The sequence below is a fragment of the Chionomys nivalis genome, chromosome 2 (genome assembly GCF_950005125.1).
Source record: "Chionomys nivalis chromosome 2, mChiNiv1.1, whole genome shotgun sequence".
NCBI lineage: Eukaryota > Metazoa > Chordata > Mammalia > Rodentia > Cricetidae > Chionomys > Chionomys nivalis.
The window spans coordinates 48,052,119-48,078,560 of NC_080087.1; the positions used below are offsets into that span (position 1 = coordinate 48,052,119).

Below are 26,442 nucleotides of genomic sequence, written 5' to 3' on the forward strand. Positions count from 1 at the left end.
TACAAATGTATTTAATCGACTTCTCGAAACTACGGTTCAGAGACTATGGCATACCTAATTTGGAGCTATTTTCTCTCTGGTTTTTATTTTGACGTGTGCTGGGTTCACTGCTGTTGTTGCTATTTCAAACATCTCGAGGGAGCTGCTGTCATGGTTGTCATAGTGCAGGCAAACACACGAGAGAGCCAGAAGCATGGTGCTTTCAGAAAGCATTTATTTTTATTTGAAAACATTGTACAGGTGTTACACTGCCACAGCCAGTCCATGGGGGAGCATGCAAATAGAAAATGTGGATTGCTTGTTCAGCTTCCCAGTGTAAAGTTCTTTTTCCTTTTTGTTTATATTTTGGTTCATATTTTCCCTTGTAGTGTCAGGATTAGTGTGCTTCATTTATGTGGTGTGAAGATAGACTCCTACCCATGGGGTAAACTCTGTACTGATAACTAGCTGGGGAGTACTAAATAGTTACAAATCAAAAATAAATCCCAAACAAACAATACTACAAGCTCGTCCAAAGGTTAATAGCACAAGTTAGCAATACCTAAACTAAACATTGAAACGTTTTGATGGGACACAGTGGTGCAAAGTTATCCATTGCTTGGTCTACCTGGATATGTATTTGAAGCTGTGGAGAGATCTGACCAAGGCAAGCTCTGCCCCCAGTCAAGTTTCCAGTGAGGAAGTAAAAGCCACTGTTTATCTCGTGCGAGTTTGAAGAGAGCTGTGGTTACCTCTCGTCAACAATCATACAAAGGATTGTTCTCATTCATCGAGGAGAGAAGAGTGGTGGATTAGGACGATGAATTTCTTCCTGGTTGTCTACTGAGGTTACAGAATCCCAGAAACTAAAACGGCTACAGTTAATGTTACCCTATTCCCATTTCCCACCCCACTCTCAAACCACCAATGTTTTCATACTGAAAACATGGTTCTTTGAAACCTTTTGTCTTTTTTCCCTTAAGAATCAGTTCGGATCTTGGACAGCCAATGTTACCAGCTTTATAAATGGATTTAAACCACCATGGGTGAAGTAACCCAGTGGCGTGAATGTCTGATCACAAGGACATCCAATGACAAAAAGTACACAGTGAGTTCATCTTGATAGTCACACTTGGTTTCCGTACACTGGAGTCAGTTAAAACACCCTAAAAATGGTCCAAACGGCAACCTTCAGCCATCAATTAATTGCAAACCTTTTCAAACATTAAAAATGTTCCTAGCCCGCTGAATGGACTTGGAAACAATTTCAGCCACTTGTTTCTCATAAGAGTTTACCGAGTGTCTACAAATTAGTGCCATAAAAATGAATCAAAAAGACAAAGACATTTGGCTTAAAATAAATACTAAAAATGCAGCAAATCAAGTAAATTATGCAAAACAAAGGAATGTAAACACAAAAATAAAAGCACAGTCTTTAAAGGTCTTCGGATCTGAATGGACAAAATATTCAGAGAAAGGTATTTAATTGGTTTAAACGGTAGCAGAGAGAAGATGCTAGCAAAGTTGTAGGATGTGATATGTAACTTTAGCCCAAACCTTTCTCCCGATGCTTACCCCATCCCAGTAAAAAAAAAAAAAAAAAAATTGTTTCCATGGGGAAATCTAACATGAACTGTACATATCAGAAAAAAACTTTTCTTCCTTTCTCCAAGGTCGGGACTAAACAATACTTAAGGAGAAAAGTTATATGGTTCAATGAAAAACATTTTTTAAAACTGAGTTACAGTTTTCAAGTGCATTGATTACTTTGGATATGTGTTGTTCTTATGAGATTTGCCAAAGGGGACCATGATGACTCTTCACAGAAGTCGGGCAAAACAGCTTGGGAGCTTCTGTCTGTGATGTTCAGGCCTTGTTCAGGCCCTACTTTGCAATCTATTCTTACTTTATGAGACTCCCCACTAGGTTTTTATTATTCTTTTCTTGCTTGCTTGATTAAAATACATTGACTTGAATTGTCTCAAATTTCATGAACATTTATAAAAACCCATAACTCCATCAAGGATCCTCCTGAATTGGAGTCAGCCAGGCTACAGAGCGAGCGCTTCCACATTGACACATGGAATCTATTCTGAATTATAGAGGTTGATGGTGGTTCTCAATTTCCTGTGGTGGGGTTAGGGGAGATATTCTTGAGACAACAGAGCTGATTAGAATAGCGATGTATCAAGCTTTATTGGGGTGCTTTTGCATTATCTGTGTGTATGAATGCTTATCCATATACTCTGCTATTAGGGGGTATCAAATGTGACCAAAATGCCAGACTTTTCAATGGTAACATCTTTATCACTAGTAAGGGACCAGAACATGAACTATAAACAAAGATTCTTCCTTGCTCTAAGAGGTGGCATGAACAGTGATGCCCCACAATAAAGATAATGTCTGTCCATGTTGACATACTCCCAGAAAGGTACTATGTAACTAAGAGGGCAGAGGCCATGGCTTTTCCAGTACTTTGGTTAATTTCCATGACATCATTAAGAAAAAAATTAAAACAGAAACCAATGTTTGAGGAGAGAGATACACGGAAGGCCAGAAGAAATTTTAAAACATCCATCCCCTAAACATTAGTGATTTTATTTAGAGGGTTTTCTGTAAGCCACAAAAATGGGAGAATCCTTATCCTGTAGTCACAGGGCTTGATTAGATGAATCTCCTGGCCGAAAAGAAAGCCAATGGCCTGGAGTAAGCAGAAAATGAAATATAAAAAGGCTAAAATGTTTGTTTTTATATCTATTCCTAGAATAGAGAATTACGTGGTCAGTTTCCCCTCCCCACAAGGGTCACAGCACAAAATCCTTATTGAGCAGGCAATCCAACAGGTGACAGAGGAAACCATTAGCCACAAGGTCACCAGGATGAGGGAACTTCTGAGGGGGTAGAGATTCTGTGGCATGCATCACTCATATAGTCTGTGCAAAAACAAAACAAAAGGCATGATTCTTAAAAAGTGGCTTGCCATAGAAAAGAGGGATGTAGGCTGATTACGTGAGGGTCTGGCAAGAATTCCCATCAGGAATACAAAACCTCCTTCTGAAAGTCGGTGTAATAACAGTAACAACGATAATAAAAATCATAGTAACAATAATACTTGCTCTTGAGTCAAAAATTTCACAGTAATTAATGCAGGGGTGGGGGCTGGTTCAGGATACACACTATCAAAGCCTCTTTCTGAGCCAGGTGGATTGAAGACTGTGTCCCCAGTGGTCATCCACTGGTTTCCTTTTACAAAAGGAAGATTAGCTACCTTGCAGTCCACCTGTGAAACTGCACCTACTAAATACCTTTCTCTATGTACAATACAGAGATGATGAGCGAACACGTGGCCTCTGACTTGTCCTCAGTGGGCAGGGCAGGCCTCACCCTAAGCCACACGTACGTGGGGCTCTTCTTCTGTCTCCTGGCCCAGGCTGGTATAGGTGACTGAAGGCTCCACCTGAGCCGTGCTGGGTAAGTCCACAACAGGTCCCGAAGGGTTACGGAACTGCTTGTACACTCGCGGGTCCTGGGCTATGTATGTGGAGGTGGAGGAGTAGAGCACCAGCCCGATGAGGATGGTGAAGAAAGACAGGAGGTAAAGTCCTGAAAACTAAAACAGAACAGAAAGGTGACTGAGTAGCGAAACTTAGCCACTGACGGGTTAATGACATCTGGGCTGGGAGAAGCAACCTCCTGCAGGAACCTGCAACTTGATGAGGTAGCTGGTCCTTTTGATGGAAAGCGAATGCTCTCTCCTAAACTGGCTTTGTCTTATCGATTCCCTTTGTCTCTTCCTAGGTGCCGTGGCTAATGAGAGGAGCATTTAGCTAATTGTCCCTGAAATGCCCATCTGAGAACCTGAATTGCTTGGAAAGGGTAGTTAAGCACAAATTAGGATATATCAAATTCAAAACAATATTCTCCAATATCACTCCGTAAAGACTCATTTGTCTGTGGCCTCATTAAACCCAGAAGAGATATAGATATTTCATTTCAGGGCATAATGAAGCTACAAGCGAGGAAGCCCTCACTGACAGCTGTGGCAGGGCACTCTGCTTCACCGTCATCCAATGCAGACTTGATTTCACTCCCCTGTACGACCTGTTATTGACTTCAGTAACTATCACTGCAAAATTACTTTATCCTTGAACAGGGAGAAACAGTAAAACATGGCATTCCTGCCCTACTCATCAAAAAGCAAACCAAATAGGTCTGTATGGACTGTGTTCTTCTTTCTCAACAATTTTCTTGATACTTTGGAGGGTTTTTCATTTTCATTTTGTTTGTTTTGTTGCTTTGGTGTGTGTGCGTGTGAGTGTGTGTGTGCATGCGCATGTGTGTGCATGCATAAATGCGTGCATGTCTCTGTGTGTGTCTGTGTATGTGTGTGTTGGAAGAGTGGTTCTTAAAGGTTTATAATGTCAAGAATACTTTTGAGAACTTATGACCTTGGATCTTCTTGAGGAGCTTCCCTGGGTAGTTTATCGGAGGAAAATAAGGTCAAAGGGCGAGTGTTGCCAGGTTTCTTGTTTCGCTCTGTTACCCCCTTTCACTTTTACCCTTTATTCAATCACTCACTCACCACTTCATGATTTCTTACAATAGTTTCTGTACCTGAAACACGCACTTGTGTTCTAGGGAAATAGAAATGGAAAAACAAAAACAAAAAAACCCCACAAAAGCCTGGCTCTTTCCCAACAAGAATGTACTAGTCCCTGAAGAAAGAGAAGTGCAGAGAGCACAAAGCAACACAATACAACTAGGAGACTCCAGACCTCACTTCAGTCAGTTGCCATCAACCCTGTCTTGGCCACTGTGGTGGTTTGAATGAGAATGGCCACCATAGGCTCTTATATTTGAATACCTGCTCCCTAGTTTGGGAAGGATTAGGAGGTGTGGCCTTCTTGGAGGAAGCGTGTCACTTCAATCAGGATCATTTCCAGTTAGCTCTCTCTGCTCATGGTTGTCGTCTAAGGTGTGGGAGTTCCCAGCTACAGCTTCAGAGCCACGCCCGCCTGCCTGATGCCATGCTTTCTGCCATCATGATCATGGACTCGCTCTTTACAATGGTAAGTCCCAAATAAATGCTCTTTTATGTTGCCTTGATCATAGTGTCTTATCACATCAATGGAAAAGTAACTAAGACACCACATTCTTCATCTATTACAGAAGAGGTCTATTTTAGGTTTAACGTGTCTACTTTCTATGCTCATACTCTAGAAGTAGCATCTGGTAAACAGACAAAGATGAAGTGAAGCTACAAGTACAGAGGATAGGAAGGTGATCCAGGGAATTGGGAGAAGCTACATGGTGATGATAAGCCAGCTAAAAGGATGCTGCTTCAGCAATAGAAGAGACAATTTTGACGATGACATACAGAAAAAAATTGCCCCTGTGGCTAAAAGTCTTCCTAGAGTGTGCTTTCTCTCCACCCTTCTCTTTTAGCAGGGCCAAGGCGGCTAAGACTAAAGGCTAGTTGTTTCTAATTTTCTTTCTACAGCACTTCTCATTCTGTCCCCTAGTCCCCTTATTTTTTCACATTCAGGCCAGATGGTAACACTTTGGAATGTGGATTTATATACTAAACTCAACTTGGAGCAGATCCACTTAATTAACTTGAAATAATTAATTAGGGTTTCCTTAATGAAAATAAATGGGCCTTGTTCTTTGAGTCACAGGTTTTTTTTTAAGAGTCAGGGAAAGATGAGTATCCCAGCACTAGTTCTCATGACCTCAGAAAGCCTGCTCACCTCTGCACTCACCTCCTGAATCCCAGGTCCAAGAATCTCATCCTTCAGCTGGCCCTTAGGGCATCGAATGACTTCGTTTCTAATATTATCATCATTTTGAATATTTTATGAATAACTTTTGATACTCTGCTCATGTATTTTTGTTTCATAGCCTTAGGTGCCTACTGCCATTGCTGTACATGAAAATAGGGAGACCAGCAATGGGACTTTGTGGTTACTGGTACCTTCTAGCCCTCAAACCATATTTAAGTCTTAGCTCTACTCCTTACTAGCTGTAAGTCTTGACAAATTTCTTGTACTTTCCAGTTTCATGTTTCCACATCAATCAATGCCTGTAACTCTAAAAATTGTATTAAACAGGTAAAACAGTTGGGATAGCCACCTTGCCACAGACACGCGACTCATATTGGTTTCGTTGCCACTGTTGTAGTTGTATCATTTATAAGGATCAGACGTCTCCTGGATGTAAAATGATAAGACTGAGCCATAAATCTAAAGCAAGGCCTAGCTTCTGAATGACAGCATACAGTGTATTTCCAGTTCACTTCCATCTAATCCATACAGAACTCACTCTATTTTTTTTTCAAAAGATGGATAGGATGGAACTCCATATAGCAGGATCACGGTGGAAGTCGTCCAAGAGGTTTTATTAATAGATGGTACAGAGAGTTTTCATTTCCCCCAAGGGAACAGCCAGGCAAGCATTGGGATTAATCAGGATAAATACTGGATGTCACAAATAGTGACAGAAACGTTTAACATAGTTTTTACAAGGCAAGATGTGTCATTCCCTAGGTGAAAGAGAAGATGAAACCATGGTCACAGGTAAGCCTGGTGATTGTAGGCAACCCTGAGGACAAGAGTCACCATCCTAACCGCAGGAAAGTCATGGTTCTTGCCAGTCTTTAACCAGTGGCATTTGGTTTAAATTCCACTGACAGAGACTTTTGAGGCTTCTCAGGGCAGTACTGTAAAGAAACCTGTTCCTTCACTCCCGCATCTCAAAGGGCTGCTGTCAGTTACCCTCCTGAGAGGGGACCTGCTGTTTGAGAGGGAACTACTTTGGGACTTGAAAAAAAGTGACAACCTCAAGTCACGTAGTTAGGGTCCACCCTGCAGCCATGTCTGGAAGGTTTACAGCAGTTTGGGGAGACTGCTGTATAGGAGAACAGCCTGATAGAGATTCCCAAAAGAAGATGAAGCAACAGGGAACTGGGACAGTGACAGCGGCCTCACTCTCTAAGGGTGAACTCTTAGAGGGGACATAGCCCTACCAAGCATAGGTTACTATGGTGACTAAGGGCTGTGAACTGTGTTGTCTTGGAAACTGCCTCCCTGACACAGGTGACTTGTGGCTGAGTGGGACCTAGAACTCGAAGCCCAGATCCAGCAGACTGTTCCTCTCTTAGAGAGTTTGTTGCTGAGCAGGATTTGAAAGCACTGAGACCAGCAGGTGGAGAGCTGGTTTCCTCGGCGCTCTTCCTTCAAGGAGGAACTCGGTGTTCTGTTTTCTCATCTCTCTGATGTACTTTAACTGGGATATTTGCCAGCCCTGAGTGTCCAGCCCCCCAGGGTGTGGGTGTGGGAAGACACTGAAAGTCACAGAGCTCACTAAGATCCACAGTAGCTCCTCAAACATAGGAAAGTGTCTAAATGAATGACTCCGACAACATAAGTTTCAGCAGCCCAGTTTCGGCTTACATTCCGCATCAATTTACAGAGTGGGAACAGACAGGGGCCACTCTATCCCTCAGACTGGCAGATTCCAGTATTTGAGGATACAAACATAAGCACCTCAAATTATAAGAACACTTTTTCTTCTTATAATCATTTTTAGTATTTTTGAATTTAATCTTTAAAAATACTATGTTTAAATGTTTTGTCCTCTTCACACTCTTACTAAATCCTATCTATGCAGTTTTTCATTTTGTATGTTGATAGTTTACAATTTCTTGATCCTTTCTCTTTCTTTTTTTTTGCGTTCCTTCCTATTCATCTATTTCTTTTTCTTCATTTGAACTTGCTTTGTTTTTATTTGTATGACACACTTTTTATTATTATTATCCGATTAATTTTTAACATCTTACTTTTAGGATATTTTTGTCACTTCCTATTCTATGATTCTGGGTGGTTTATTAGCTTTCTTCAATTTACTTTTATGGGGGCTGAAGAAATAGCTCAGTGGTTAAGAGCACTTGCTCTTGTAGAGGATCTGGGTTCAGTTCCCAGCCCCCACATGGTGGCTGATCCAGTTCCAGGAGACCTGACAGTCTCTTCTGACCTCTTCATGCACCAGACACATATGGGTTGCACATACATACATGTGAGCAATGCATTCATAAAGGTAAATAAGATAAATAAACCATTAAAAAGAAATTATTTTTGCTACACTTACAGAAAAATATACACATAATCTACTTTGTGGTGTTGCTGTTACAAGAGTTTATTTGCTCCTCACTAAACAGTGCTGGGTGTTGGGGGCCTCAGGAGAAAGCTGCTTTCTAGGAAAATCCACATACAAATCCAGATAAGACACAATAGGCACAGATGCTATGACATGGGAACACAAGAAAAGTGAGAAATCCAGGCAATAATAGACTCCAAACTTAATAATCTGTAATAACTGTATGCAAATGGATTAATATCATCACAATGCTGAGCATAAAACTTAAGAGTCTGCTTTTAAAGATGGCCAGACAAGGAATCAAGAAGATAAATGAAGGCCGAGCGGTGGTGGTGCACGCCTTTAATCCCAGCACTTGGGAGGCAGAGGCAGGCGGATCTCTGTGAGTTCGAGACCAGCCTGGTCTACAAGAGGTAGTTCCAGGACAGGCTCCAAAACCACAGAGAAACCCTGTCTCGAAAAACCAAAAAAAAAAAAAAAAAAAAAAAAAAAAAAGAAGAAGATGAATGAAGGAAATAAGCCAATTAAAAACCGAGATGAAGGATTCAGAAATTTGAACAAGGAATTCCACATGAAAATTGAGATTCAGGGGAAAATGAAAAGTTTTGAAATAAGAAGTCCAATAGATCAAGCAAACTAGTGAAAAGCATCGTGAAGAGTAGACAGGGCCGGGTAGGGGAACAATAACAGGCATAGAAAATAAGAGGACCTGCAATCATATAGCAACAAAGAACAAGACCCTGACAACAGTGTTTAAATGTTCAAGACCTGATGAAGAGACCAAACCTGCAAATCTGTGAGACAGAAAAAGGAGGCTAAGGTGCAAAATAAGAAGCATGGATAACACACCCTAAAAACCTGAAGCCGAAGCGACAGGGAGTGAAGCAGACAGCCAAGCGTGAGAGACGCTTAGAGCCGAATACACAAGACTAGAATATCGTCTTCCCAAGTGCCGTTGCGATTAACGTGGTAAGAACACAGAAGAAAGAATGCTGGAGGTTACAAGAGAGGAGTGTCAGGTTATTTATAAAGAAAATCTAAGTGACAATGAATCATGCAGGCAGAGAGCATAGACTGATATAACTTAAATTCTAAAAGTAAATTGTATTTCTCTTAACCATACCTTAGACCATAAAGCAAATCGTACTAAAATAAAAATAATTATCTTACATTATCTTATATTAGAATCAAACTAGAAATAAACAGTAGGAGAAATTACAGATAAAGCAGATATGTGGAAGTTTGAAGACATCTACATATTACACACACATACATGTACACACACACCTACATATTACACACATACATACATGTATACACACATCTACATATTACACACACATGTATACACACATCTACATATTACACACATACATGCATACACACATCTACATATTACACACACATACATGTACACACACATCTACATATTACACACCTACATACGTGTATACACACATCTATATATTACACACACGTGTATACACACATCTATATATTACACACATGTATACACACACATCTACATATTACACACATGTATACACACACATCTACATATTACACACATGTATACACACACATCTACATATTACACACACACGGGGAGAGGGAGAGAGAGAGGCAAATTTTGGCAAGGGTATGTATTTTGGGGAAAAGAACTCTCATTCACCGTCAGTGGGGATATAAATTAGTACAGTCCCTATGAAAATAAATGCAGAGAACTCTTACAAAATCAAAACTAGAATTAAAGCATGGCCTAGCTATATATTCATCTCTGTATTACACAACTTTAGAATATTATTCAGCCTTTAAATAACAGAAAAGTCATATAATTTCCAGAATAATGGATAGAATTGGAGGTTTTCATGTTAAAGCAAGAAGCTGGACTCAGATAAACACTACACATTTTCTATTGTATTAGGAATTCAGACCTTAAAAAGACACAGAAGTAGAAGGGGAGCAATTGGGAAGATGAAGTGGTCTAGTGAGATGGGGGAAAGAGAAAGTAGTGGAAAGACGAGTATAATCTATGTGTGTGTGTGTGTGTGTGTGTGTGTGTGTGTGTGTGTGAAAATGTCATAATGAGTCAGACATGGTGGTGCCTTCCTTTAATCCCAGAATCAGGAAGCTGAGTTCCAGCCAGCCTGTCTAAGTAGTGAGTTCCCAGACAGCCAGGACTGCATAGTGAGACCCTGCCTGAAACAAAAAACAAAATCCCCACATCAAACCCCAAATAAAGCATAGTGAAATACACTGTTGTATACATTCTACACTGATTACAATCAATAGACAGCGCATCCCCGGCAAGATGTGAGGAGGGGAATTGCTTCAAGGGCTGCTGTGCTTCTCATGCTTGTCTAGAAAATCAGTAGAGGTCCCCAAAGCAGAACATGGGCAGTGTTCTGAGGGGAATAAAGTGTAAGAGACTACTTTAGGATCCACATTTCCTAAGTGTATGACAGCTTTCATATCCAAGATGATTATTACTCATGAGGAAAGAAGGGGAGTTGGAAAATAATACTGAGGTCCCTTGGGAAAAGGGACAAGATGGAAGTAAGACTTAAGAGTAGAGCATTGGATATGTATAAGGAAACACAGAAGAACAGGAAGAGGAGGAAGAAATGATGATGAGGAGGATGACAAGGAAGGGGCAGGGCTGGAATATAGCTCACTTGCTTGGTGCTTGTCAAGGGTGCTTGAATCCCTGGGTTCGAAACCTAGAAATGCATAAGGGATGTGGTGAGAAACACTTCTATCCAAAGTCCGCTTTGGATATACAGTGAGGTTGAGGCCAGCCTAGGATACAGGGCTGCAGTAACAGCTTGTTCGTCCCAGATGCCCAGAACCAAATCCCAGAGATACTGTATTAATTAAATCACTGCTTGGCCAATTAGCTCTAGCTTCTTATTGGCTAACTCTTACATATTCATTTAATCCATTTCTATTCATCTGTGTATCACCACAAGGTCGTGGCCTACTAGCACAGTTTCAACACGTCTGTCTCCAGTGGTGGCTCCATGGTGTCTCTAACTCTGCCTTCCTTCTGCCATGCTATAGGCCAAACCAGTTCTTTATTCATTAACCAATAAAAGCAACACATAGAAAGAAGGACCTTCTACACCACAGGCATCCTGTTTTAATTGATTCAGATGATGAAGGCACAAGAGAGATTTATATCTCACATAGAGATCAAAGAAGCACAGAATTTAATGTACTTGGAATGAGGGAGACAAATCAGGTTACATTTTTAAAGAAGGAAAAGGTATTTAAAATTTCTTCATAGCTAAGAGGAAAGGAGACAGTAGGACTGGATAAAAACATTATTTGCCTTTTTTCCAAATTAAACCAACATGTCTTTGATCTACAGTCTCTCTCACACACCACACACACACACACACACACACACACCTGTACATCCCTACTGTAGATCTGGTGAGATTTGCCTGCTTTTGAGAGGAGAGTATCCTGCCTCAATGCTGCTTCCAGTCTCCAGGTACTTCCCAGGCTGTCTACAGAAAAGCAGAAGGAGGGACTCCCAAGCATCTTACCATGGCTCAAGGATAATGTTAAAGTTCAAATGACAGGCTGCCCTTTTGGAGTTCTAGTTGATCTGAGCATGCTGTCCGAGGAAGCATGCCCATGGAACTATGTAAAAAGACTGTGCAAAAACGAAATCAGTGATATTTATTAATCTTAGATATGCCCTCTGGTGCCTTTACCTATGTGGTGGGTATGTGAGTACGATAATGAAATGCTTTCTAGTGACTGCCCAGCTCACTCTTTTAAAAGGATACTCACATCCCCATATTTTTAACATCTAAGGGGATAACCTGAACAATAAATACCAGAGACTGGCCAATCCCAAAGAGATGCATTATAGACTGTCAGTGTGAATTCAAGAACTCCAGATAAGCATTTCCATATAGGGAAGATGACCTGCTAAATTGTTTGCTTCTACCTCCCAACCAAAGTTTCCCCTCCTTCCAATTCCTCCCTTCCACTTCCCTTCTACCACCCCCGCCCCCATTCACTCATCCTCCACTGTTTCTCTTCAGGTAGGAACAGGCCTCCATGAATATCAGTCAGCCAAGGTATATCAAGTTTCAACGAGACTAGGCTCCTCCTCTTCTTTAAATGCTGGATGAGACAATCCAGTAGGAGGAATGGATTTTATAAGCAGGTATCAGAGTCAGAAACAGCCCTGCTCTCAGTGTCAGGGATCTCATAAGAAGACCACATTACACAACTGTAACATATATGCAGATTGCCGAGGTCAGTCCTATGCAAGTTCCCTGGTATGAGCACAGGTTAGTAGCTTCTGTAGGGTTTTTTTGTGGTGTCCTTGACACTACTGGGTCCTACAATCCTTCTCCCCCTCTTCTGCAGCATCCCCCGAGATCCCCATAATGTTGGGCTGTGGGTCTCTGCATCTGTTTTCATCCGTTACTGAATGAAGCCTCTTGGATGACAGTTAGGCTAGACTTCCAATGGAGGTATTGGGATACCAACACAGCCACAAATCCTTCAACCTACAATTTGTCCTGCTTACAAGATCTGCTGGGTACCAACAAGCAATGGGCTCAGCTGAAGACCTGTACCCCGAGAGGAAGTTCATCCCAGAGGGCCAAACCCCAGAGGTGGGATATCCCAGAGGCCTAGAGTAAAACCAAATATGACTGGGGAAACAGTCAGTGCAATGATTCCTGATGATATTCTGCTGTTCTCACGTGTTGACTTGCTCATTTTAACAGGCAGTTACAAAAGAGGAGACCTTGAATTTGAGAGGAGGCTGTGGCAGGGGAGGGGGGGGGTTCAGGGAAGGAGTTGAAATCGGAAGAAGGAAAATTGGAAATAAAATAAACATAGTATAGCCATATATGAAATTCTTAAAAAAACGGTTTATGAATTATGAAAACATACATTTCCCATTAGCCTAGATGGAGAGGAACTCATTCTGTTCCACCCCTAGCTGATTAGCTATTGGAAGATAATGACCATAGGGGAGAGAGAATGTTTTCTTGTGTATGTGACCACTGGTTACTTCAATAGATAATATCACATACATTTTCTAAGCACATATGGGCATAGATATAATATATATATAATTAGATATAAAAATAAATAAAAGGAAGATAAGATCAAGTTGAGAGGGGGGTTGAGGTGACTAAAGGAAATTGGAGGAAGGGATATAGGAAGTTGGTGTGACCAAAATACATTGGACAGAAGAAAAAGTTCTCAAACAGTAAATACAAATAATTTTTAAAAGACGTCCCTGGTCTGGCAGCATCTTCTATGGCTAAGAGGGCAGATAGAAGTAAATCTTCACCAGTGTTTAAATATATTGTGTTCTTTTTTTATGGGCACATGTCTAATTTTGAAGAACTAGTAGTTGAAATGGTTTTCAATATATTTATATAAATTTATTTAAGAAGAAAGTTGAGGGGGGCAGTGAGATGGCTCAGTGTAGGAGCTTGCTACTACCTGTGAAGACCCATGTCTAATCTCTGGAACCCACATGGCAGAAGAGAGAACTGATTCCTGAAAGTTGTCCTCTGCTCTCAGGACAGGTGCTGTGGCATATGCACCCCCCAAAATAAGTTAATGTAAGAATTTTAAAGGAGAGGATAATTGCTAATTTGGTCTTGAGTATTGGAGTCAAATAAAGACACTTCAAGGACTAAGATAAAATGCCAATGAAAACTGTGACTCATTAGTTGGATGTAATGGTGTTTTAGTGATGGCCACCTCAAGGGGAGTCCTTGTCTGTTGAGCCCCTACTTTACACAGGGATTTCAGGAGGACACCTTGTAAGAGTGTTCACTTGAAAGGGAAATAGTCAACCTACTGTGTGTCCTGGGGTTGAGGGGGAAGTTGGCTCAGTAACAGGAGTCACTCTGCTAGTCATGTGTTTCTCTGTGGCCCCAGGGGGCCACACATTTAGCCTCAAGAGACAGTTGTTGGGTACAGAGCCATGAGAGACTGGTGGCCAGTTCTGGGCATGCTCGAAGCTGTGACCTTCTTGTGATCCTCTGAGGGAAGGCTCTGCCTGCACTTGACCTCTACACACTGGTCCGTGCCAATTACTAGTCGAGCCAAGGAAGCCAGACAGGCCTGGCTCCAGAGACACACCAACACAAACACACTGATGTGGGACTGCCTAGTCTTGTCTGTGAACTAAACTAACACAACCATTTTTGTTATTGTTCAGCCTATTAAAAATATTAAAGTTGGACTTCTGGGTTTACTAAATGAAAATAAATGATCTGGCAAGAGACAAGCATTTTGTCAAGTACTTTACAACTGCCCAAGTGGCAGCCTATTGCTGTCTCAGCTTACTTCCCCTCTTTCCTTTCTCTCACTTTTTGTGGGAAAAACAAAAGAACTGACTCTTGGTACTTCAATGTTGCAACAACTTCTTTCTTCTATAAATACCTTGAAAGATACCAAATGAGGACACTGTACACCATCTTCTGACAGGCGCCAAAATCAGTTGTTTCTAGACACACTTCCCCCTAATGCCTTCAAGCATTCTTTTTCTGGATAATTCAAAACTCAAATTCCTGCTAATATTATCAGCATAGAAACGAAAAGACCAAGTACGTACGTTAGAATGTCAAGCAGCTTGTCTATTCAATTGGAAAATGAAGGTGTTATTATGATTTACTATTCAGAAAGTTATTTATTCTCTGGGAATCAACCATATTGTTGGAGTGCAGCGACCACAGGTTCCTAGTCTGTCTCCATGCCTAACATCATCACCCACAGTAAGTCTTTGTCATGACCGCAGCTCCCATTTGGTTTATGAGGCCTTCTGTTTGGTTTGCAAAACCAATTCATTTGGTATTAGAGTTTGTGCAGCCAGTCCCTATAAAGTTCCTTTACAGGCAAATATCCTCCCCTGTGGGTAATTTCACACATGAGTGCAGCAATAGAGAGCTAAAAATGGATTTCTGCTATTATCTTTTATATGACGAACAGACATTTCCACTTGGCTTGAGGAATTGATAGAAAACCTTGCTCATGGAGATTTCCATTTCCTAGAGTACGGTAAAAAAGACTGTAGTAATCAAGGGGTTTACTCTGTGAGAACGTGTCATTACAGGCTCAGTTTCAACCAAGGGGGCTCAAAGCTCATTTGCATCACCGTCCCATGAGCCTTTCTTATTATCACGATAGAGTCAAGGTGGGATCACATGTATTTGAGAGATGCACTGAGCAGGGGCCATCACACCACTGGAGTTCTTGTGTCATAACACATCTCTTTCCCTCAGCCCAACAAAAGATATACCAAGGGCTGGGGTAATTTAGGAGGTGACTAAATATGAAAACTGGTAAAGGCTATTTTGTTCATATGTGTGCTGCAGGTCATGCATCCCAAAGATCAACTGTCCTGTTTCAGTGCGATCAAGGGATAGACACAGAAGTGCCACTGCTCACTATTGGACCAGGTGATACACAGGCATAAGATTTAGTTCCAGGAGAAACAATCTAAATGTTCCTCAGCTGAAGAATGGATAAGGAAAATGTGGTACATTTACATAATAGAGAACTACACAGAAAAAAGACATCTTGAAATTTGCAGGCAAATGGATGGATCTAGAAAACATCATATTGAGTGAGGTAACCCAAACCCAGAAAGACAAATATCATATGTAATCACTCTTAAGTGGCTTTTAGACATAAACCAAGAATAAACCAGTCTACAATTCACAATCCCAGAGAATTTAGACAACAATGAGGACCCTAAGAGAGACATACATAGATCTAATCTACATGGGAAGTAGAAAGAGACAAGATCTCCTGAGTAAATTGGGAGCATGAGAACCTTGAAAGAAGGTGGAAGAGGAGGGGAGAGGAAGGTAGGGGAGCAGAGAAACATACAGCTCAATTAAATCAATTAAAAAAAGATTTAATTCCAGGAGAAGCAAGCTCTGCCCAGGAAGTAGAACAATGATTACACTGAACTAGAAATTGAGATTGTCACATTGCCACTTTGGACTCCTCCTGCTTTTGAGTCAACAGGAAAAGAAGGAAGTTGTCTGGCCCAGAGAAGAATCCTGATTGCTGTGAGAAACCTGAACAGAAAGGGAAGGAGGAGTTCTTCTGGGATACAGATCACTGCGCATGCCTCTTTCATCCTGCGATTAAAGACAATGAAAAAACTACAGCAATCCTATCTAGGCAAAACTCTAGTGACTCAGAACCTTCTGGAACGATAGTTTGAGTCATGTGGAAGTTAAAGATGATGACCTACAAAGGAACAACGCAGGCACAGAAGCTGGAGAGGAACCATAGGACAGTGCATAGCTCCCTTAAACCACTTTAGACTCCTGGCATCCAAACTGTGAGAGAATACATTTCTGCGGCGTTAAACCACTGTATTTGTGGTGGTCTAGTCCAGTGACTGTGTGAAATGAAGAGGGTTGGTAATTAGTCATTCATTCAATTACTGAGTGTTAACTATTACCTAAGACCCTGAATACTTCCTATCTATCTGTTCAATAAACACAGCTGAACTCAATAAACACAATGCTTGGACTATGGTGATGAGCAGAGTGGGTCACCAGAGTACTTATATTTTACTCCAAGTGCAATGAGAAAGAAGGATCACTAGGTGCTTAGCAGAAAAGCATAATCTAATTTGTAGTTGAAAGGGATCACTCTGGCTGTTGGTGGAAGATGAACTATAGAAAGGTTGAACTGGGGGTTTCAACATGGCTGACGTGAGTCATAGTAATGAGGCTGTGGAAAAGGGACCCGAGAGCTTCTCTCCAGAATCTGTGCCAGTTGACAGGACCATCTCCAGGGTGGAACTCCTTGACACTATACTGGACACTTTTCTCCAGAAACTAGTCGCCGCCAGGAGCTACGAGAGATTCACCAGCTGTTACAAGCCCTTCCAGCAGTTAGACTCCAAGGTGACGCAGTGGGTCTATGACAAATTTGTGACTCAGCTACAGGCGTCCATCCGGGCGACCCAGTGGAACCCCAGAGAAAGACCTGTGCAGTGTTATGGCACCCTACTTCCTGCAGCAACAGGATGCCCTGTGCCGCCAAGTGCAGAAGCAGAAGGCCAAGAACCAGGACCTGGCTGATGCTGTCCTGGCCGGGCGCAGGCAGCTGGAGGGGCTGCAGCAGCAGATCCAGGCCCTCCAGCAGACATGGCAGGCTCTTCACAGAGAGCAGAGGGAACTGCTGTCAGTGTTGAGGGCACCTGAGTGAAGAGCCACCAGACCCCAGCCCAGAGGGCAGTCATGGTCCTATGGAGTCCGTCCCCACCCCCACACACTACCTTCAGATCCTGCCGCCATCTTCTGCCTGGAAGACTGGCGCTCCCACACTGGGCATCAGACACCAGGCTCTGTCTCCTGGAGTCGTAACTAGCCTGGGCCCCACGCCCTCCTTCTGGTTCTCCAGCCCTCCCTGGACTGGACTCGGGATAGTGTTTTCAGTCTGCACTGATTGCTGCCTTGCTGAACAGCCTAAGGGCCCTTGCCATGTTCTCCCCACATCTGTAAATAAACTTCCTCTATCACACTGAAAAAAAAAATAAAAAAAGAAAGGTTGAACTGGGAGAAGGGTATATGGTCTAGATGAGGGGTGTGTTTGGGACTCATGGTGGTAGGAGAAGAAGAAAATCCATCTTAGAGGAAGGCAGAAGAAACAAGATGAAAACAAGACAAGTTAATACTGAATCTCAGCAAAGAAGACTATTTATAGGAAATATGAGTCTGCGTCTTTGAGAATCTGCGTGCATGCACACACACGTGTGTGTATATATGTATGTATGTGTGCGTGCGCACACGTGCATGCAGTCACACATGAGAGCCAGAGGAAAACTTTAGGTGTCATTATTTAGGAGCTATCCCTATTTATTTATTTATTTTGAGACAGGGTCTCTCACTGTCCTAGAACTCATCAAGTAGGCTAGGCTGGCGGGCCAATGAGCTCTGTCTCTCCCTGTCTCCCTGACAATGCTAAGATTACAAGGGTGTATCAGCACTTCTGGCCTCTATGACTTAGGTTCTTTGGACTGAACTCCTCAGGTCTTCATGCTTAAAAAGTAAGAACATTACTGATGGAGCTACCTATGTAGGCCAAGTGTGATTCTTTAGAGCATTTGCACAGTGTATTTATTCACATATATATATATATATATATACATACATATATATTCTCCTATATGTTATCTCTTTAATAATTGAGGATTTATATTTGTCTTCTACATTGCTAGTATAAGCTATGTGTTATTAAGGGTATAATTCCTACCAATAATATCTTCAGAAAGTTCTTTCATTATTGAATTCATCTCTTTCCAGTAGACTGAGTATGTCCTAGGGAAACGGCATTCAGAAGCGTACAACAAAGGCTTCAAGGTTAGGCATGGAAACCTTAGCAAACAAAACTGCAATCAGCTTCCTCTAAAATATTTCTTGCATACATTTCATTTAGTCAGGGAAGGAAAGTCCTTCAGAGGAGCACAGTTTACCATAACCATCCTGATGCTAAGGGAATGGGACACACTGCAAGGTTTAGCAGTGACATATAACTTGGTGCTTGCGGACCTCAACCCTTGGTTGAAGTCTGTTCTTACTCATCTTCTCGACATTAGCTGCTTAGTGGACTGTACTACGAAGTCATTTTTCTTTATTCTCCATGCTTAAGTTTGTAGGCACATACACACTGATGTTGAAGCACGGGAGGACTCAGCTTTCATTTAACATCTGTATGAATTATTGATGAGCAAGGAAGCCGTTCTTTCTCAACTTAAAGAAAGGAGCAATGACTTAGGGGTAAGATGATGGCTGAAGGAACAGAGCTCTCGACAAAGTGACACAATGCTTCCTCCAGTCACACTGCGATTCTTTATTCTTCCTCTTTCCTGTGTTTGGTAATAGCAAGAAGGATAAAAGAATGAAATAAATGGAAGAGTAATTTATGAGTAGAGAAAATTTTATGTGGAGCTGTCAAGGAACAAATTATAATATGGTTTTAATAGAAATTTTATTTCTAAATAGCAGTTTGTTTCCTGATACATAGATGCTACCTACTAAACAATCCTCAATATCTATTTTAAAATTTAGAATATAGATATGTGCATGGTCTGGGCATCAGTTCTGGGTACAAAAGTTCAGATTATTTCAATAGAATCTTGTATGTCATAACTACTGAATTACATAGCAATGTATAATTTTTGAAATTTCTGGAGTACTGCCATAATGTAAAACACCGAATATTACATTTAAAATTAAACTTTGATACAATTACAAAAATAGAATTAGTTAATTTTTTAGACTAAAATTCAAATGGAATTTTGTGTTCTTCTTCTATTAGTATTAGATATTTTTCTCCAACAGTCTGTAAGTATCTTCTAAATTTAACATCCGTGAGCCAATATATACATAACCATCTGTCTGATCCTCCCCCCCCCACCTCTCATTTTTGAAGAGATGGGAATGACAAAGTATCATAAGAGACATGTAATGTAGAAAGGACATTCATTGTCAAATTAGCCAGTGTGATTGATGCTCTCCTTTTCTGGACAAGCTAGTGTGTGCATATGATTATTGCCTGATATTGCAGCTCCTGGGTTGCATCAGAAGTACGACACCAGTTTGGAATCTTCTCCCAGTCTCTCCTTTTTTTGGTTGCACCAACAGCTCACTATTTGGCGTAAGATATGATGTTAGTGTTTTTTCCTTCCCATTTTAGTTCAGGGTGGCTGGCTCACATTGGTTCTCCCTCAATCCTTTACATAAAATAAAACTCAAAATTGACTTAGTTGAGGTCATCCTACTTCATCCTTAGATGCCACCAAGAACTCCAACACAGGACAGACACTCTATGTTCTCCAAAATGGGTGAAAACAATTCCAATTAGCTTAGGAAAAGGTCTGCACATAAAAATGTAGCATTTTAAGCATTTTTTCTTTTTTTTTTAATTTTAGAGATGTTATTAAGAACACATTTTTCAAGGGAAATACTTGAGTCCTGATGCTAAAGGCATGTATCATTTCATTTACTCCCCCAAAGCATCCTTTAAAATGAGGAGTACTAGCAACAGCCCATTTTTCCAGTGGATAAGTGAACACTAAGAGAAATAACTCTGCTCAAGGCTGTTATAACAGCGCCAAATCACAAAGTTTTCTCTTTGCTTCTGCATTTTGAAACAGAATCCCCCCATGTAACTGCACTGCTCTCAACCCCTGCACTCTTCCTCCTCCTCCTGCTTCCCAAATACTGGGCTTGCAGACACTTGTCGCCATAGAGACTCTTACCCAGAGGTCTTTGTTCTAATGCAGAAAAGTCTGTGATCTGGATGGGAAACCTTGTCTTTCACTGACTAAACTGACATTTAGTATTTATGAAAACATTAATGAAAGTCATGTGCTACATCTTCCTCAACAATATTTGAGATGTTTCACCAGTATAATGGTGATATGTTCACACCACGGAGCTTCTCAAATATTGCTGCTTCTCATCACCGCTTTGAAATTATAACCATTATTGGCCCTCTCTCTAGATCTTGTGGCTCATATATTACTATACTATCACATTTAAAAATATTTTCACTATCTTCAAAAAACCAATGTGTATATATATGTGTATAGAGAGTTGTTGCCTATAAACAAACAAACAAATAAATAAATAAAGGCAGTATTTTGATAGCTTTGATAAGTTGGTTTTATAGACCTATTCATCTTATTTATGAATCTTCAAAGCATTGTGAAGAGCAGTCTTTGGGCATCATTAGAATGCCATATGGATCCACCGTGGGAAATAGAAGCTTCCCGGTAGGTCGTAGAGCTGGAACTTACTACTAGGCTCAGGCTTGTGCTTGCCATTCTGGCTGAGCTTGCTCTTTGTTCATGTTTTGGTGGACAGCCTTGCAGATGTATGCAGATGGACATAGACATATGCTTGCTTGCACATCTACATGGGTAAGGCTACATATAAGTATTCCAACGAAGTTGCTTCTGAGTAAAGAGTTCAGAAGAAGCAGGACCATATAATTCATCCGTGCTTCAGTGAAAAGCCAATCAAAAACATTGAAAGCAACTGAACAAGGACAGATATAAAACTGAATACCATATACCTGGACAAGAAGTAGTTAATGGAGATCTAGAGGATTCCAGCATGAGACATCACTGTTGCAAACCTAGGACTCACTGTGGAAAGTGCTCAGGGAAGGGGGTACTGGCTCACTTTGGTACTTGCAGGTCTCTGCAATGTGGAGGGACTTGATGGAATAGCAATTATGCAAACTTGGGGGACGCGAAGAAGCGTCCTCAGGAAGGGAAACACTTCAGCACCTTTCTCTGTTTCTTGAGACGGCAGGTGGTCTCAGAGGCTTCCATTCACTGGGCTCTGAAGGAAACTGGGATGGCAGCTCAAGAGACAAAGGGGTTATCCTCTAAAAATGAGGCCGGCCATAAGTAATAGCTTTGCTTTAGATTTCATGTTGGAGCCAGTCTTTGTTATCTTAGTATAAAAGATGCTATGGTTTCTGTGAATTTGGCTCACTAATATTCTAGGCCATGGGGATAAATCTTTCCAGGTTTACTGTGAAAGCCAGGTGTCTCGGTATAAGGGATAGGGCCAGACATGCACTGTGATGATGAACACACACGCTGCATTCTCTCAGGAGATAACTAGGGCTGGTTTTCTGCTGTACCCAATGCAAATGCAAGCTTTTCCTTTGAGTCAATCTATAGTACCTCTAGCCTGGCCATTTTCCCTCACAGTTTGTTATTGTACTGCAAGTTTCAAATGTCTTTGTGACATGGAGCTTATAATAGATTTATGTAGAAGGAACTTTAACCTCTCTCTGTCATTTTGGGAATGCTTTACAATTTGTCTCCAACTTTTCTATTCCTTCAAGAATATTTGGCAAATGGAAATTTTTAATGTGGTAGGAAATGGATTTTTTTTTTTACTAAATCTATTTTCTTTTCCTCTTACATAAATGGATTGACTACATTTTCAACCTTGCTGTGGCTATGTGACTGAGTTCTGATCAATAGAACGGGAAGGAGGTTAAAGACACTTGGTATTCGCTGACTTACAGGTCTTATGAAGACACCTACTGCAGGCCTAGTTCAGATATCAATAAACTTCTCATACCTAGTAAATATTTTTATTTTTATCTTATTACTTTGTGTGTGTGTGGGGGGGTGTTTTGACTGCAACCATGTTTCTGCACCACATGCATGCAATATCCCCAGAAGCCAGAAGAAGGCATTGGATCCCCTGGGACTGGAGTCACAGACAGTTAGGAGCTGCCCTGTGGATGCTGGGGATTAAATCTGGATTCTCTGGAAGAGCAGTTAGTGTTCTTGACTTCTGAGCCATTTTCCAGCCCCTACCTAGGAAATAAAATCAACATGGCCATTGCACACAAAGCAACATGGTTCACGGATGAAGAGGCCACGTCTGTGCATTAGTAGAACTTTCTTTATAAGAGCAGGAGCGTGACGTACAAGTCACTTTTGATCCTTGCCCTAGAGGGTGGCAGATAATAAATGAGACCTGGGCACCTGAGTGCCTGCATGGGAGCAGTCAACAGCACTCACCCCAACTCATGGCAGAAGGAAGAAGTCTCAGAACATGAGAAGCTGAGGCCTAGTGGGCACAGGGAAACCAAGTTAAAATGTTTGATCATTTGATGTGGTGATTAATGCTTTTGGTCTGGGAAATGAATTAATGAATTTCTTTAATTCTCTACATACCTGACACGGTCATAATGTACCTAAGACAGTCATTAAAAGCTAAGAATTAACTTTTAAATCTCTTGTTCTCAATTTATGTCTGAACATGATGAACTTAAAATCCACTACTTTTTTTTTTTTGAGGTCCAGAGCCCCTAATGCTCTTTTTTTTATTCTTTTTTAATTAAAATTTCCGCCTCCTTCCCGTTTCCCATTTCCCTCCCCCTTCTCCCACATATTGCCCCCTCCCCCCACTCCCCTTCCCCTCTCCTCACTCCTCTCCCCCTCCCCCCCACTCCATTCCCCCTCCCTCTCAATACTGAAGAGCAGTCCAAATTCCCTGCCCTGCTGGAAGTCCAAGGTCCTCCCACTTCTATCTCATTGCCACAGAGGATCAACAGGACTACACAGCTCAGGATTTTGACCTATGTCTAATGAAAGATTCCACTCTTAATGAAAGGGTCCCACTACAAACTGTCTGGCACAGGCACTTAGACGCCAAAGGCATTTAAAATTGCTGGCAAATTCAAGTTTCTGGGGTTTGGAATCTCATCTTTTGCATCCATCTGCCTGGTGATTTTTAGTGTTTCTGTCAACTTTGTTTGTAAATAAGATGGCAAATTGCAAAGCAACAATTGCCCAGGATAAATATTTATGGGATGAAGTTATTTTAAATTTAACACATGATAATATATCATTAAAGCGAATCATGCCTGCATTATTAAATCTTGCATGCCAAATCTCTTATGATGACAGTGGAACAGAAAGGGAAGGTGACATGGTGGGCTGTGACACCAGTGGCAGCAGAGAGGATCAGGGCATCACCGAGCTCCGGTTCTGACCTTGAGGGATCAAACCTGGGGTTTTCGCATAAGTGGTCATTGAGACTCTTTTTCTGATTTCTTTATAACTCCTGGAGATCATAGGATAAGTCATCTCATACAAGGTTTAGACGAAAATATTCTGCATGGTTCCTAATGAAAAGAAATGAAATTCTGTGGCATGGACATTCATCACTTTACACAGAACAGCTGAAGTCACTTTCTTGGATACATTTTTCAAGCTATCATCCAAGTGTTTAGTAAATATTTGGATGGTAAAGGCATTTGATGCAAGAATAAAATTTTATAGAAACCTTATGATCGTAAGATACTGCTCTTCAAGTAGGGTGCGTGTAGCTCCCTGATACTCTGTATGAGCAGACATATGAGCTGGTGACCTAAGTGGAGTGTTTGATGGGGACCAGAAGAGAGTTCACGGTGTTAACTTTTCCCCATCATTTTCTAGAGTGTGTTATCCAAACTATGATGTTAGTTCCTCCCTACGAAATGCTTCTAAATGTTAATTATTGCAGCAATTCTATGGCACTGTGAAAAGCCTTGAAACGGTTACAGCAACTATGTGGAGGTTAGTCCCTGGTTTAAATGCCAGACAGAAAGAAATATTCCCTGCATTCAATGTTGGCCACTATTTTGCTGAAGGATTTTCCACACACAATTGCGTGTCATTTTATTTTAGTAACCTTCAAATGCTGTTTGTGTTTCTGGTTTACTCATAAAAATCTATTGCAAAAAATAAATAAATAAATAACAAAAAAAAGCAAAAAAAAAAAAAACCGAAAAAATCTATTGCAAGAAAGAAAAGATGCAAAAAGCACAATTAAAATGTCTGTTGGAATATGTCTACTCTTTTATTGTTGATTTTGGTTTTTGAAGACAGGGTTTCTTTGTGTAGCTCTGGCTGTCCCAGAATTAGCTCTGTAGTCCAGGTTGGTCTCAAACTCATAGAGATCCCCTGTGTCTGTTTCTGGAATGCTGGGATTAAAGGCTCATGCCACTCTGCCTAGCTTATAGTTTTATGAGTGAGAGGCCACATTTGGCTTTTCAAACATGAGATGAGTTAGCAAGAACTCATAGCAAATTTTTAAGAGTTGCATCTAGTTATACAATTTTAAAATCAGTAGTAAAAGACAATCGAGCCGGGCAGTGGTGGCGCACGCCTTTAATCCCAGCACTCGGGAGGCAGAGGCAGGCGGATCTCTGTGAGTTCGAGACCAGCCTGGTCTACAAGAGGTAGTTCCAGGACAGGCTCCAAAACCACAGAGAAACCCTGTCTCGAAAAACCAAAAAAAAAAAAAAAAAAAAAAAAAAAAAAAAAAAAAAAAAAGACAATCGAATGCAACAGGGATTGCTAAGCCTGGGTTATACGTTTAATCTTCGAAGCCTATGGTCTCCGGTCACTGCTGAGCAGCAATTTCTTCCAACTTACACTTCTGAGATCTACATATGGCGAATCTCATCCTCTTGAAATCTAGAGACAATAAGTATCCACCCCGAAGAATTTAAAGAGTAAATGCAAACCACACTTTACACCCAAATCCTCTGACTTTGGCCACGTCTTAACGTTCAGCTATTCAGTTCCTTTTGAACTCCACTTTATTTTCTCCCCACACGAATTAATGATTTCATTATTAAAACCACATATTATCAGGACATTGGGATGCTTTTGAGAAATTCTACTACCAGAGTCCAGGCGTCTGAGGGGGAATGGGTGCCTTCATTGTCCAGACATGGTTTCTGGACAGGGCATCATCACGCCCCAGCTGGCCTGACCTGCAGCCAGGGCATTCTGGTTATCTCCTGTGACTATTAATAGTCCCCCTGTGTAGCCAGAACATTGTGTTCCTCAATGATGAGATCTTTGAATAACATGTTACTTAACCCGTCAAAAAGGGCTCTGCCGATGGCATTAAATTAAGGATTTGGTAATGGGGAGATTGCCATGGGTTATTGGGTAAGCTTACTATAATCCAATGGTCCCTAATATGTTTGAAAGCAGGACTAATCAGTTTTGAAGGTACTATATCCTGACGTGGAAGATGGAGGAAGGGGCCAGAAGACAAGGGAAATACAGGAAGTCTTTAGAAGCTGGATAGGAAGTGGGATTCTCCCCCAAAGCCTCCCAGAAGCAAAGATGGAGGAAGGGGCCAGAAGACAAGGGAAATACAGGAAGCCTTTAGAAGCTGGATAGGAAGTGGGATTCTCCCCCAAAGCCTCCCAGAAGCAACAGAGTCACCAAAATGTGACTGTAACTGAGTGATCTGACTTCCAGAACTAGATGTTAAGCCCCTGGTCAGCCACTGGGGTTGTGGGAAGTTATCAAAGCAGCAAGTCTCCATTTGTAAATCTAATCTTTATAGGAAACACACAAAGTCTGTAAGATGACGCTCTGACCTCGAAAAGCCAAGACTATCAAACTGAAAAGTTTCTATGCTAATCTCTCCTTGGATTTGGTTTTAGGGGCTCCCGAAGCTGAGTAAGGCTCCTCTCTCAGCCTTTCTATAGGTCACTGCAGATTTACTATTCTGGATTCAGTATCGCTGTCACAAAATAAAGAACAGAAGCACAGAGCCACTTTCCAAAGTCATAAACGTGGAGATTGCATGAGCCCCATTCCATCCAGATCGTCTCATTTAGAATCAAGACACTTACTTTCCAGGACGAGGGCTGTATTGTCCAGTCAGCACTAAGACAGAGATGCTGCTGTGGGCTAAAGGGAGGGAGAAAGAATGGATTTCTCCCCCCTGGGAGTACAGAGTA

At 41.3% G+C, this 26,442-nt stretch overlaps 1 protein-coding gene and 1 pseudogene across 1 annotated transcript in view; one reads left to right on the plus strand and one right to left on the minus strand.

Annotated features, from left to right (window-relative positions):
* Positions 1-240: 240 nt before the first annotated feature.
* Slc35f1 (solute carrier family 35 member F1) overlaps positions 241-26,442 on the minus strand; it is a 426,231-nt gene continuing 400,029 nt past the window's right edge. Inside the window, exon 8 of the mRNA XM_057759213.1 lies at positions 241-3,589. Within this exon, the coding sequence (XP_057615196.1) occupies positions 3,365-3,589 (225 nt within the window). The 3' untranslated portion in view covers positions 241-3,364. The remainder of the gene's footprint in view (positions 3,590-26,442) is intronic.
* On the plus strand, positions 16,851-17,481 carry LOC130867347 (polyamine-modulated factor 1-like; annotated as a pseudogene).